At 43.7% G+C, this 14,354-nt stretch overlaps 1 protein-coding gene across 1 annotated transcript in view; it reads right to left on the minus strand.

The window, feature by feature from the left end:
* Positions 1-14,354, minus strand: part of tup (LIM1_Isl and LIM2_Isl domain-containing protein tup) — a 93,573-nt gene that overhangs the window by 12,919 nt on the left and 66,300 nt on the right. The window contains exon 6 of the mRNA XM_022815087.2: positions 2,696-2,908. Coding sequence (XP_022670822.1) covers positions 2,696-2,908 — 213 coding nt within the window. The remainder of the gene's footprint in view (positions 1-2,695; positions 2,909-14,354) is intronic.

A 14,354-nucleotide genomic window follows, 5' to 3' on the forward strand; every position in this document is an offset into this window, starting at 1 on the left:
GCCTTGTCAGATGTAGTTAAATAAAAGAAACGTGTATATCACGCAAGAATAATCTTTACCCTTTTAGTCCACTTTGAGGTCCATATGGACGGCAGGAATCAGAATAGGTCAGGGTGCTATTTGTTAAATGAAACGATTACAAGGTCTTTTCGAATATTTTTAACTGTAGGCTAAACGAGAAGGTTAGGTTATAGTAACGAGGCATGTCCTGCGCGTGGTAGAGATTATTTTTTTATTACGTTTAATCTGGGTCGTCCCGTGAAGATCATAAATGGCAAGCCTCCAATACAATACGCTGTCTGGATTGGACCCTAAATAACAACAATTCAAACTTTTAATTCGAGTTTGTTTGGTAGAAGAGTTGACTTCACTGGTTGTTTGCGCAGGTAAATTTTGGACAAACGACTTGCCGTTGTCCCTTTTCTGTTGATTCCTACCCTTTGTCCTCCAATGACTCACAATCGTCTGAACACTTAACATGGAATCAGGACAAAAGTCTTTGATCCAAAGGCGTTTGTTAACCCAGATCTATTAGAATAGTCTATGTCAGGACTATTGAGTATTTCGTCCTAAGAAGAGTTTAGGGAACGCTAGTGAAGCGAGAACGAGCACTCATAGCAGCGGTGAAACTGTGCGATGAGTACTAGGCAAACAGTGCAAAGTCAATGGACTTTTCCTGTCCAACCACCGCAGCTACAATAGTAGCTGCTTTATAGGGGCGATTCTATATATGTAGCATATATATGTGTACGTGTGTGTCTATGAGTTTGGCTGTAGGTTGTATCATGCCTTTTCGCCTTGTATCTGTCTACCCGCCTCTGTGCCTACGATCGGGAACAGGAGAACAGCCGGCAGGGTAGGAAGGGGTCTTGGGCTGACCGAGTACCGACAACGAGGGTGACCAAATCGGAGGAGTGGGGGCACCGGGGCAGATGGGCATGTTTCGCCCTGGCTGCTTGTATTCTGTTGCACGCAGCCAGGGCGCAAATCAAATTAGTCTTGAGATTCAGATTCACTCGCCATGATTGCCTGCTTACACACTCCGCACTCGACTACAGACTCCGCCACTCCAGCGACGACCTATTCACACAGTGCCAGCACCGATTTCGATTCTATGATTCGACTCGGAGTCCGCTTGTTCACTGGCAGCGACCATCGCTCAAAGCGCTGAGGAGTGTTTAGTCGAAAGGATCAAGCGGCCGATCCGCGGACTTGGATTTTCTAGGCCTGCTGGGATATACATCGAATACACATGCAGGGCAGACTTCTGCTCGAGCAGGTACCTCAAAGGCAAACGTTGCATGATCCTCCATTCATGCGGCGTTACATCTACACACGCACACACAGACACGTTCTCTCACAGAAGGATAGGTTGGCGGACCAGGGCAGATGACACCAGGCACCAGCAGTCACACCAAATCCCAAGTCCAGAGTTGCAAGCTCGGTCTCCATCTGGTAGGAAGTCGCCACAGGCCAAAGAACTATCTCTGTGTCAATAACGAGCCTAGGTTGAGCATGATGATGATTCCTTTGATGAGGGATGATACAGCGGTGAGGTGCCGACGACATCGACAGCAACAACAACAACAACAGCCGACCACAACAACGCTATGTGACTGTTTGCAATAGCCAATTATGTTACGTTAGCGGACGAGTTCCGTACGAGAGAAATGGAACCGTGCTGGGAGTATACTGTACTAAGGCTTGTGCTTACTTTAATAAGAAAATAACGTGCCTAGGGACGGCTTCCAATGCAAGCAAATTCAAAACTAAAACAAAGTAAATATACGAATAATTAAAACCTGATTGTAAATATCTCTCGCATTAATGAATGCGTTTTCACAGACAAGCCTCTGAAATTGTTTTACATTATGACGCTGTCTTGTTGTTTTGTGCAGTTGATTCCATATTCAGATTCTATTAATCCTCGCTGCGAGTTCGCAAATTGAAACATTAGCCTGTGTGTGGGAGCAATTTATAGGATGTCCTAGTCGCTGTTTCAATATTCTCTCTTCTAACAAGTAACGGCAATAACGTCATTCGTATGGCAATGTACAGCGTACCGTGTAACTTTGGATGTTCCTTGCGTGTTCACGGCAATATAATCTAGAGAAGGGATATGAAATATAATAGAGAAATATATACATATATATTTCTGTGCGTGGTCGGAATTATGGATGAGGTTCCATTGCTTGGCTCCACAATGCCACGAAACTGCGATCCAAAATGGGGAGTATACAGAATCTAGGAGACTGCCCACTATTAATAGACGGAACTAGTGAACGCTCAACCGTTTATTTAATGAAAGTGCCGGTTGAAGGCGTTCGCAATAAGGTGTCGATTCCAGCGGAAACAGTCGCTCGAATTTTTACGTGACCACATATAATATTATAATCGTATATATGTTCAATATAAATATAAGTAAGGTTCAGAATAAGTAAAAATTATTATTGCACCATTACGAAAAAGCGAGTTCGCGGTTAGCCTCCAGTTACCCCGTGGAGGTAAAATGAAATGGTGTGCTTCTTGTGAAAGGTAGTTACTAATGAGACTGACAAAGGTGATTATATAAAGCTGTCTTTATAATAAGTTTACAAAACTCACAGTTAATTCTATATATGCTCGTTTATTGCCCCCTCAAGAGTGACATTATGATGACAGATATCTTCATGAAATGTATTTACGAAATACAAACCTGGTTAACAAGTTGTCTAAATTGCGGACTATTGGGATCGAAGTCGGAGTCAGGGTGATTGACGGCGTAGTCTGAAAGAGTTTTCCAGGGCGCCTGGTAGCTATGAATATCGAGCGCCTGCCCGAGCGGGCCTTGGCCGGGCTCGTGGCGAACGGGAGATGTGGCGACCATCGGCACTCCACGCAGGGCTCCCAGGCTCAGCTGACGGCCGTCCTGAAATGCAACAGAATAAGAGGGCAATGAGAGGTGCTATTAATTCATTATGTCAAAAACAGCTACTGTCCATGTTTAAATAATATTTACGTCTGTATATATATTCAGTCGTAGAACTTTCCATTCAAGACTACAATGATATCTCGCTGTTTCATCAATAATACCGCAGAATGACTAACTCCACGGACATCCTACAATAATAAGCCGTTGCCTTCGTACATCTCTTCGGCTAGAAACCAAGCCCAGGTTTTCGAGAGCAGATGGCAGTAAGCTACGTAAAGGTCTTCTTAGTTGCTGACAGTCGTAACAATATGATATATAATGTAATAATATATATGGCGATAGTCGAATAGAGCAGGGCGTGCGGGTCGGCAAAGACAAGGACGGCCTGCCTTATGAACACACCACATGGAAATACGCCCTGTGATCTGTGAACCGGAGAAAACATCAGACTTCCATTGCGGATTCAATTTGCAGCGGGTACGACCAAGCCACTTAAAACCATAGAACAATGTTGCAATTATGCGAGGACATCAGACTTTCCTGCCGCTTTCCAGCCTGGCGTGCATGCAGAGCACCGAAAAAAGACAATCTTTCATATGCCACTATTCGTCTATCGCCTTTAATCATGGCGATGGTGGCGACAGCAGCGGCGACGATAATGAGGATCGTAGTGGTGCGTGAATGTGCGTATATCTGCGTGCGTACGTGCCCAACAGTGCGCCTGCATACGTGTATTCTGCAACTAGAAACGCTGCAAGTTTGTTATTGTTACGTCTGCTACAATTTACGTTTCAGTAGGCCAACGTGTGGATGTCTATGGACGCGTTTTGAGCACGCGACCATCTCCGCCCGTGGATGGTGAATACTTAGCGAGCTTGCGCGTCTAGATGTCGAGATAGCGAATTTAAGACGGTGGATCGATGAAGCACTTAGCAAGTGAGTTTCGGCTGTCGCTGTTGGCGTATTAAGCGACGGGTAGTTGGATCGTGGGTTTCTAGTAGATATTGCGGACACAAATGTGGCCTATTATTATTACTACAACTGCTACAACCACAGCTACGGCAGCAAGCACGCTACGTCGGACGCTGCGGCTTCGATTAAATTATAGGTTGCTGGCCACTGGCCGAGTGAAGTGGGCGTATTTGAGTAAAAGCATTCCACTGAGCGAGCGTACGGTCGCTACATAGGATGTCGACAGTTATTGTGTGAGTTTGTAAGTGTTTCTGTGTCTCTCTATATTTGTATGCGGAACAGTGGGCAGCCAGTGTACGAACAGACGAGATCAAGGGGGCTGTAGGGGGTCAGTCGGGGTGCCGATGATGTCTAGACAAGAAAACAATGGGAATGTCAGGAGCTGGGGTGATGCTGCCGCTACTACTTCGTCACCGTAACCAGTGCTGCACCATATAAGCTGTATCTGTTTCTTTGTCCTTAGAAGGACAAGGGGACGTACATTTTAAGACGTAGAGGATTTCACCTCGGTGCTTGACTAATCGCAGTGGTTTTATCCTAGCAGGCGGGGCTGCGTTGTGACGTTTTCGTGCTTGGCCACCCATTCTCTTAGCCTAGTTGTGGGTTCGTATAGAGACTGGGGTGTAGCAGCGGGGAAGGGAGAGAGGTAAGCCTTACCTTGTATGTTCTCATAACTTGTATTTTCTGTTCGTCGTCCGATTGATTTTCCCAATAATTTACGGCGAACGCATTGATCAAACTGATTGGGAACAATTGATATTTGAACCATTCAGACCAATTCAGATCAGGGATCGGGGCTAGTGCTGTGAATGATGCAATCCACCCTACTCGTTAGGCCAGTTCTATTTGAACGTCTATGAAGGCATATGAAAAACAGGCAAGCCAATTCTCGCATTGCAAAGTTTCCCTTTAAACTTCAATTTCTTTTTGCTTCAGACGGTAACTTCTTACGAATATTACTATGGATTTTTTAATTATTTAAAAGCTAATGGCTGCTACAATAGCTTATGATATAAGCAACTGGGAGCATATTTGTATTTTACAATCACGTTTTGGGGGTAAAGCAGGAGACCGCTTCCCACTAATAACATTCGAAATACTACGTATTATAGTATAGATACTCATACATATTATTCTACTGATTTCACTTGCCGAAAGTATCGTCGAGCTAAATAGTATAGTTGCTGCCGGAGGCCAGCGATCTGTCCTGGTGCTAAACGATCCCTTGCTTGCTTGCTTGGTTGGTTTGGCCTGACGCATCTACACCAGCAGCTGCCATAGATCAGTCACATATTCTGTTTCGTATGATTTCTTATCTACCCAGAACGCGTTGAACACCCTGACTTGATAACGTTCAACGACTCAACAAGAAAAAACCCAAGTCCAAAAGACCAAACGAACACGCGGACCATGAATAGACGAAAAATGCCGTTTAACAGCAACGAAGTGATTTGATTAAAAAGAATTTTTCTATCATTTCAGCGGGGTACTTGTAACAGGTATCCTTACATATGTAGCAGGACCATCTAGGAGGAAGCCATACTAGCTGTATGCCAACTTGTTCCTGTATCCTTGTACAAAACATCATTTTCTGATTTTCTATTAAATATACATATCTAAGAGAGCGTCATATACACCCTCCAAACCCTGTCATAAACGGTTAGGTTCGAAGCTCTCTATCGCAAGAGAAGCCTATCTGTTCGTTTAGTATAAAACGCGAGAAAGTTCGTCTTATATTTCTAACTGGCGCTGTTTTATGACGGCGCAACATTGGGCACCGCCGTAATGGTTCCCGAACGCAGTTAAACTTACTGCAATCTGGGATCGTTCTCTCGCATATGGTCAAACGAATTGCGATCGGTCATGAAAAATGGAAAAATTCAAGTGATTTACAAATATGAACCCCATCTTAAAGAGATAGGTTGTCGGAGAAGCCTTGTATCCAGTTGTGGATCTAATACGGAAAGTACAATTGCTTTAAAAGGTTCCAGTAAGAGCATTTTGAACTCGAGAATGAGTCTCGTAGAAAATTCTGTACGAAGATAAGCAGTTAAGTGTTTAGAGCTGTAAAGAAGGCCGACCCAGTTTAGGGATGTTAACACTGAGGTTTAATGTATATACTTCATATACATACTTCATATCATACTTTGCCTCGGTTGAATTGATCCAGCAAACAGAAAAAGCTGGAAAAATGGGCACTACATGATTTGGACGAGGATCAGATGCAAAAACGTTTGCTTTTGATCTCTCTTACGTTGTAGCAAGGAATCATTGTTGCTTTGTTCTATGATTTCTGATGAAAATAAATTTTCTACGATTATGACAGGCAGGCATATTAGTCGATGGGTGGGTAAGTAAATCATCCCCAGGCAACTGTACAGTTGCAAAGGTTTACGGTATCCCTTTGGTAGTCTAGCGTAGATGTTACCCAATATAGCTTTACGAGTTGTCGATTGCCCCTGAATAGTTTCATTCACAGTCGGAGTAAATGATTAACAAAAAATACATGCGACGGCTGAAGTCTATTGCACAAATAATGGCGGGAAAAGTATAGGGGCGGGCTGCAGTTGACAGCTTTGAATCATCCGTCAAATCCACGACATAAAATTTTTGCAAAACATTTTCTCGATGGGAAAATTATTCAAATTTCGACATTTTCAGGATTTACTACTTTGTACATTGGCGGAGCAAATAAGTTACCATCCAAATGCCAGAAAGCCATGGATAGCAATAATAAAAATACAAACCTCAACTGAAAAGAAAAATCTTCGAAAGAAAAAGTTCGCAAGGTTAGAATTCACTATTCCACATTCCATGCTAATCGGCCCAATCTCGTGGACAGAATTTTTTTACAGAGAGACCCTTTGGCCAGTTACATCTATTTGACCGTTCTAACACAGGGTTCTTTTACAAACGCACGCAGTAGATTTATCGTGCGCACGTACATTCACTGCCTATGAACAACAAAAACAGCAAAAATGAGGGAACATCGTTTGAGGCATTAAACGAAGCGTAACAGTGAGTGTGAGAGAGGGTTCAATCTACCAGCTGTGAGGGCGGTGTCCTATGCGTTCATAGTTCGTTGGCAGTTCAGGTAATGTTTTCATTCTGCCGTGTTTCCCTGCTACAGGGTTAGTAGTTCAGCTTTTTCAGTTATTGGGGGGTCTCTCTGCATTTGAGGACACTCAATGATAACGGGGAAAACTCTCTACATTGAATGTTAGATTGTTCGCCTCAAGTAAAAGCTGCTCGACTACGTTTGCTTTGTCTTTTCGTTTGGTCTTTAAAAATTACTATCACCCAAGGTATCGTTTCAAGACCTACTTTATTTCAACATCTGCCTAGATTACAAAGCTATTTAAATAACACGAAATATTTTTATCGTAAGCAATATGAATTCTATTCTCAAAAGGGAAGGCAAAGGTTTACTAAGTCCAAAGATTTTGCACATTTTGCATTGAGTTATCTTGCTTTAGAAGTCAATGAGAAGTTTTTGAGAGAGGCGGCCGGAACTGATCCGCTAGTTGGCTTAAAAATCATGTGACTATAGTGAACTATTTTTACTTAATTAAGCTTTTTCAAAAATTAGGCGTCTTAGTAGTTTATACATTTGAGCAGAGTGATCACAAAAAACACGATTTTTCATCGCCTCTCAACACTCAGCGCAACGTGTGTCCACAATAATAATGTCTTACACAAATACTCACAGATGACGAGAAGCGGTGTCCTTACGTCAATAAGGTGCCCTAAAGGATGTAGATGGATTCAAGAGACACGTCTATCGAAAGAACCTTCTGCGCAAAGGCCCCATTGCGTCGAGCAAATAAACCACCCGACAGATAAGACAGCATCGTCCTTTTCTACGACAATCCCACACAGGGTATTGCAAAAGGTCGATAACACAGCCTCACGCCGACGGGAAAAAATAATGGCGCCGGCATATTTGACCTTAAAAATTTGAAAAAAAAAAAATTAAAACCTCAAAAATTGGTTTTGCAAGTTCTTCACCGGATCCGCAAAGTAAACTGGCTTTGAATTATGAGTGACGGCGAACACATAGTAATTTGTAGAAGCTCATAATGAATCATTTTTGCAGCCATAATGAATAAGAAACTCGTGAAACATTGTCATTGCCTTTTGGTACCGAAAATAGGATTCCGCACATTAACTTCAATTAGGGCCCTTTCCCTTCTTCCTATTTGCAGATAGCGGTAGAGGGTCGCATATTTGTCGAAGACCTACCTTGCAAAACCCGTCTTAATGGAAGCCGCCGTCGTGTTCGATTGAACTCATACCTATTCGTAGGTCTAGAAACGCATATTAGGGAATGTCCAATCGTCTGAACGCCACCTAATGATTGGAGAAGTATAGTTTAAAATTTTACTCATTTTATACTATTTTTAATGCGTGCTAGTATCATTTGTAGTTAAATACTGCGCTAGGAGCAAATCGTGCCAACTGATCGATTAAGGATCGTTTTCGAGTACCGATCTTCAGCCTTTCACCATATCTGCGTACTCTGTTTCTATACGCGTATCGTCGCGTTCAGCTTATTCCCTAGTTAATCCTGAATAGCTTTTGCATGTTTGTTGTCTGTTTACTATTTCAGCTAAAGGAGAAATATATACAAACACAATGCGCAATATAGTTTCACTGTGTGTGAAGCGCGAAATAATAACTTCATAGATCTGTGTCGGCTGTGAAGCGATTTGGAAGTTTATTCAAATTAAATAATTCAATTATACAGCCGGAACTGCTTTTAAGGAAAGCATTTACGCTTATTATGGGGCTGGTGGCGTTTTTTCCCGATAGAGCTCTATATTTTCACCATTTCTTCCCTATTTGTGAATTTAATTACGGTCCATCTATTTGTTTGTTTTCTTACAGACGTCAACTAAAATTGATCCATACCCTCATTAGCTATTTGCTTTCCAGCGTTCGAAGTCGTTGGCAAGACACCGTTCTGATCACCCATCCACTTACGCGTCCACCCCTTGCATTAGTGATCGAACAACGTTGCTCGCGAGCATTCTGCAGTCGATAGGCTTTTTACCCTATTGCAGTTGTTGTTGTTGTTGTTGTTGTTCGGGTCGCACAGTGAGGCTGTGATTCGTCTTTAAATTGCTCATAGCAACAACTACTCCAACGTGAGACAAGCACGAAGCGCGGACCTCAAAGGCAGCGATCATTGAAGTGTGAAAGCCGAACGCTGTCGAGTGGCGACGATCATCATATGTATACACTCCCGAGTTATCCGGGTTCATACCGGTTGACAAACGGATAAATGCACACACATACACCCAAAGACGCTGAGCCTCTGCGCATACTCGACAGGTAGCTAGATGGATGGTACACATCCGAGCGGCAGCAATAGCTAGTGGAGAATGGAATGGATTCATGCACGTATCGACAGGCAAATGGCTTCGGCGCTGGACAATACATTCCCTGCGTGCAGCACGTGACAGTCGTATCCGTTCACGTGGCATAGTTCAGAGCTGCTCGGTTGGACGGACAGGCAGGCTTGAGTCAGTTGCTGCATACGCAACATCCGAAGCCGACGCTTGTAATAATGAACAGCTCTGTATGTTTTCATAGCGGCGACGGTGCTTATAGGCACTATTGGAACCGCCAGCAGGTCGCTAGTTTTGAAGACGCTCAGATGCACAAAAAAATTCCCATAATAATTGTGTTCATGTCGTCCTACAGGAGTGACATTCAATATCGGCCTTAAGAAACTCATCATGCTTTTACACCATTACGATCCTGTGCATGTTTTCAGGGTCAATATATTCGATGAAGTATGACGTTTCATGATTGCTTAGGATCTTTTAACTGGTGATTCTGGATTTGCTGTATATGGGCCAGTGTTAAAGGTTCAGGCTGCGGTCTCACAGATTATCATCTTAGTACTTTATTCAACTGGTAGGTAGGTGGAAACACTTCTATTTAGTTGACCAAAACTCCGTCCATATATATCGTCGATTCGTATAAGATATGTCGCCGGGCGTATTCACTTCACAGTGATGTCCCGTGGCAATAGGAAGCACAAGCGTCATAACATTACTCTACGCTTCAGAACTCTCCGCAATATAATTCGAAAATACAAGGACTGCTGATCACATATACAAGCACCGACAGGACTTAGTATATCAATGTAGAATATCTGCCTGTCAAACGATCTTACTGCCTTCATTTCCGATCGAGCGGGCGACCGACAACAAATATGGTCTCGGGTGCGCGTCTGGGATCCACAGGCTCCTGATGAGGAAACGATCCAGAGCGCAAACATACAGCAGCGGAACGCAACATTACTCCAGCCGTGCCATAGCAACCTCACCAGAGCCATTAAGGTAACCAGGTCATAGACTGATTGTATTAGTTCGCCAGCAGATCGCCTCTTGGATTTACGGGTGGAAACACTTAGCTCCTTCTTACCTTTGGGATCAACGTGCCACAAACACTGTAAAGGCCTCGTGCAGAGGGCAGCAGGTCTTACCAGGGGTTATTTAGAGTTTCTCAATTCCTCGCAATTGTCGTCTGCTCTACTGGCAATCGTCTCCTCGTGATCGAATCTCCTTCCTTGTCGTCGAAAAAAAGGGGCTGATAGACAGCGAATGGTGAAGGCAAATAATACACAGGGACGGAGACCAGAAATGAAATTGGGGGTGATACCGGGTGAGGACACTGACGCATGCCTGCGACTGACGCTTCTGCTAATGGTCGGCCGCTGGCGCTGTCAAGGATCGACACTGCTAGCCCGCAGGAGGAAATAATGCAAACGACCGATACGAAGCATCTGACAGTGCAGGCAAGAAGCGGATCGAAGGAAGCCCTGCTCGTTCCGTTACAGAGTGAAATAACCTGGAACGCGACAGACTGTTCGATGATTCGTGATTCGGTCCGCCTAGCAGCACTGCAAGTTCAACTTCAAGAGTGGCAGCAGTATCAGGGACCTCACCAGCACCAGAGGAGTAGAAAATTAACGTTGTTCGTCAGACGCAATTTGTGGGAGAACTGAAAATTGCAGCTCTTCGTCTTTGTTATATTTGTTGAAGGTAGGCGGTGGCGAAAAGGCAAAAATCGCAATAGCGCAAGAGGGTACAGCATAGGAAAAGCCATGAATTTTCTACTGCGGCAATTGTCAGTAAGACGTACAAGACAAGATCATTACACAGACTCGTCTTTTTGAGGGAAGACAGCAAAGCAATGATAACTCAATAGAAAAATAAAGAAAAAGAATCAACCGATTCGAGCAACCGGAATAAGTACCGCTACTAATAATAGGCTACAATAGCAAAAAGAAACACGAGACCATGTAACACGCTACAATGACTGTGACCTATAACCATAGAACTTAGCCTTTCAGAACAAGAAGGAAGCAGCAGACAACTGGCAAACAGAAAACAACATGTTGAACGATTACATGCCCTCAGGTCATCCGCTAGCTGATACACGTATAGCGATCTACAAAACAACGCAGAATATAAGGAGCCTATATTGTTGCCTCAGTTTAAATGAATTAAGATTACTGCAAGACCCAACTGACGAAGCTATATAGAGAACCCAAGCACCTTTATGCCACGCCTAATGAAAACTGCTCCTGGTGATACACATTCCCACACCGAATCCTTATTGGCGGTTATTACCGTTTGGGCTTTGACAGCACACTGAGCGCATATTAAGTCATCAGCGTAACATGCATGTTAATAATGAACGGCGGCTATTACCACGCCCACATGTTCTGCCCACAACTTGGCCACAACTGGGATAGTAGTCGAAAGGTTCAGTTAACTGACAGCAGAGGTCATAAGCAAAACCTGATATATCAAATTCCAGCTTTCAGTTCGACAAATCACGCTTGTACGAAATTCGAATTACTATGCCTCTTACAGAACCTATGAAATGAGGTTGGGCATTATAATTTGAATCCAACTTCCTTGTCACCTTGAGATTACTACAGAATCACCTATCTTGACCCATCATATTGTCGATGAGAGGAGGCGGCACAGGGATGAGACGATATCGCCAGACTTCCGCTCTCGGCCTCTTCCCGGTCGCCGTTCAACGCTCGTCTTTCAGCTCTGAGCTTTTATCATCTCGTATTGAGATAAGTGTGTGTGTGTGCGCGTGCTGTCTGCCGTCTCGTCGCATGGGCCTTCTATTTTGTCCACCGCTGGGAGCTAAAACTTAAGGGAGAGAGTATGCATGATGAAAAATTCACGCGCAGAATCTCCCATCACTGCCTACGACTTCCCACTCGGTAGGGCGTTTTGAGAAAATGATCACATTTACTAGAACGCATGTGATCTCTGTCGACTCAAGCAGTATATGCTCTCAACATGTTTCCCTCGTGGAAACACATTATCAAACTATTGTGTATATATATATACCGTTCCGTTCGGTCAACTAGCCCCGCATAAAGGCAATAATAATTTGTCCAACTGGTCAAAAAGACAGCGTTCTATAATGACTTAATAAGTAATCTTGTTATGCGTTATTTTCGTATAGACCTGCGTTGTCATATTTAATAAACGTTAGTGTTACTAAACAAGGTTAATAACGTGTGTTGCGCTGGTATCGACAGTATTAAGGGTTCATTATTAGGAAATCGTAGTTATATAAGTACAATATAAAGATGCTTTGCGTATCAACAATAACCATAGCAACAATGTTATCAGTTCCTGTTTTTGAGCTTACTTTCTACACTCAGCTACCACAACCTTTTTGACTTTTTCATTATTTAATGGTTATTTAGTCTCACGATTGGTAAAAAGAATCTCAAATGTGAATATACAGCAGAGACGCTAGGAGACGAGCAGGCAAAAACCCTTTCTTCTTTCGACGAGAGGCTGAGAACTAATGACGGCCACGAGCGGCCAATGGCGGCGATGATAGTCTACCAAAGAGCTACTCGCCCGAGTGTGTTTGAAAAGGCTGAGAGGCCTTAGTCGAAAAAGGGCGTCGCCGCCGCCGCCGTTATATAAATACTTCAAGAGCTTTTCCCCAGACCCCGGCCGCCTTTCCTGTCTTGTGCTTCGCTGGCCTGTTCCCTTAGCGATCGGCTGCTGAGGCAGGCGCACTTCATCGTCGTCTCCTCTGGGTACAGAGACGGATATAGCGGAAAAAGGAAACACAACCTCACGTGCGCCCGGCAGGGGAAACAGAGCCGATATACCGCATAGGACCCGCTTTACTTTGCTAAGCAGAACAATACAGGCACTGACGCTGAGAGGATCACCGACTAGTCGCCCCGCTAAGAAAAGCTCTTAGGCAAATACACCACGTTTACTATATATATATATATATATATATATATATATATATATATATATATATATATATTGCAGGAAGACAAGGACGGATGCTCTTACACGTCAGACTAGCTGGGCTAGCTAGGACGACCAATGGGCAGTCCTATGGTCCGTCGTGGTGTACGACGATGATACGGTAGTGAAGAGCAACAGTAAATAGGGCAACAGCGGCACACGGTCTGCTTCCATGTGATGCACAGCCGCTATGACACTGGACAAGAAAGAAGAGTCAGAGAGAACGAGCAACGAATTGTACTACCGTACCACGGGAACAGCGGTCGTTCGAATAGGCAAGCCCCCTTGGCGCTCGGAAATGCTTCGTCAGCTCACACAACACTATATCTGCAGAGATTGACTAAAGACAAAAAACAACACTGCAAATTTACTGTGTGGAGAATTAGTGCACCAAGCACACATATAGGACAATCCAACGAGTTGCTAAATTCTACATTTTTACGGTAGTAGGAGTCACATAAATAATAATTCGTTGTATTGTTTGCCTCCGATGATATGTATGGGCAGTAAGTACGATATATAGAGTGACACATTTAATTTTCCAGTAATCCTGCCCCAGTGCTAAGCCAATCCAAGTTAAATCAGGATGATCAAGCGTTTTAGCATACCGGAGCTCGTACGTTAGGGACGTATATTGACTCTCCTCCTTCTCCTACGACAAGTTTATATTTTACAATTAAAGAAAAAGCGGTGTCATTCTAAAATTTGGACATCCGCTCCTGTTAGCCAACTATCTGTACACGCTAAATACGATCAGATTCCAACGGAAGGCCTTTCAGAAAGTCACGCTCGATGTTGGTAACGAACGCTGACAACCGTACATTTTATTTATGTAGCATTATCAGTCATTGTCGTCAGGGCCAAACCGGATTGTCAACAATAATTCGATAATTGGTAGTCGCAGGAGAACCTATCTATCACTTAGAATAAACTCTCTGACAGAGCGCGCCACCCGCATTAGACTGAACTCAACTTATCTTCTCCGACACTTATCGTCACGCAGAGATGACGAGAAAAATTCGCTTTCTCTACCCCGCTCCCCCATTTTCTCTGTGGCACCTTCGCAATTGTAAATAATTTGCCAATCGTTCTCGGGGTACGCTGACTGGGTGTTGCTACGCAGGACTGAATAAAGAAGACAGCAC

The sequence above is a fragment of the Varroa destructor genome, unplaced genomic scaffold, assembly GCF_002443255.2.
Source record: "Varroa destructor unplaced genomic scaffold, Vdes_3.0 BEIS01000007.1, whole genome shotgun sequence".
Taxonomy (NCBI): domain Eukaryota; kingdom Metazoa; phylum Arthropoda; class Arachnida; order Mesostigmata; family Varroidae; genus Varroa; species Varroa destructor.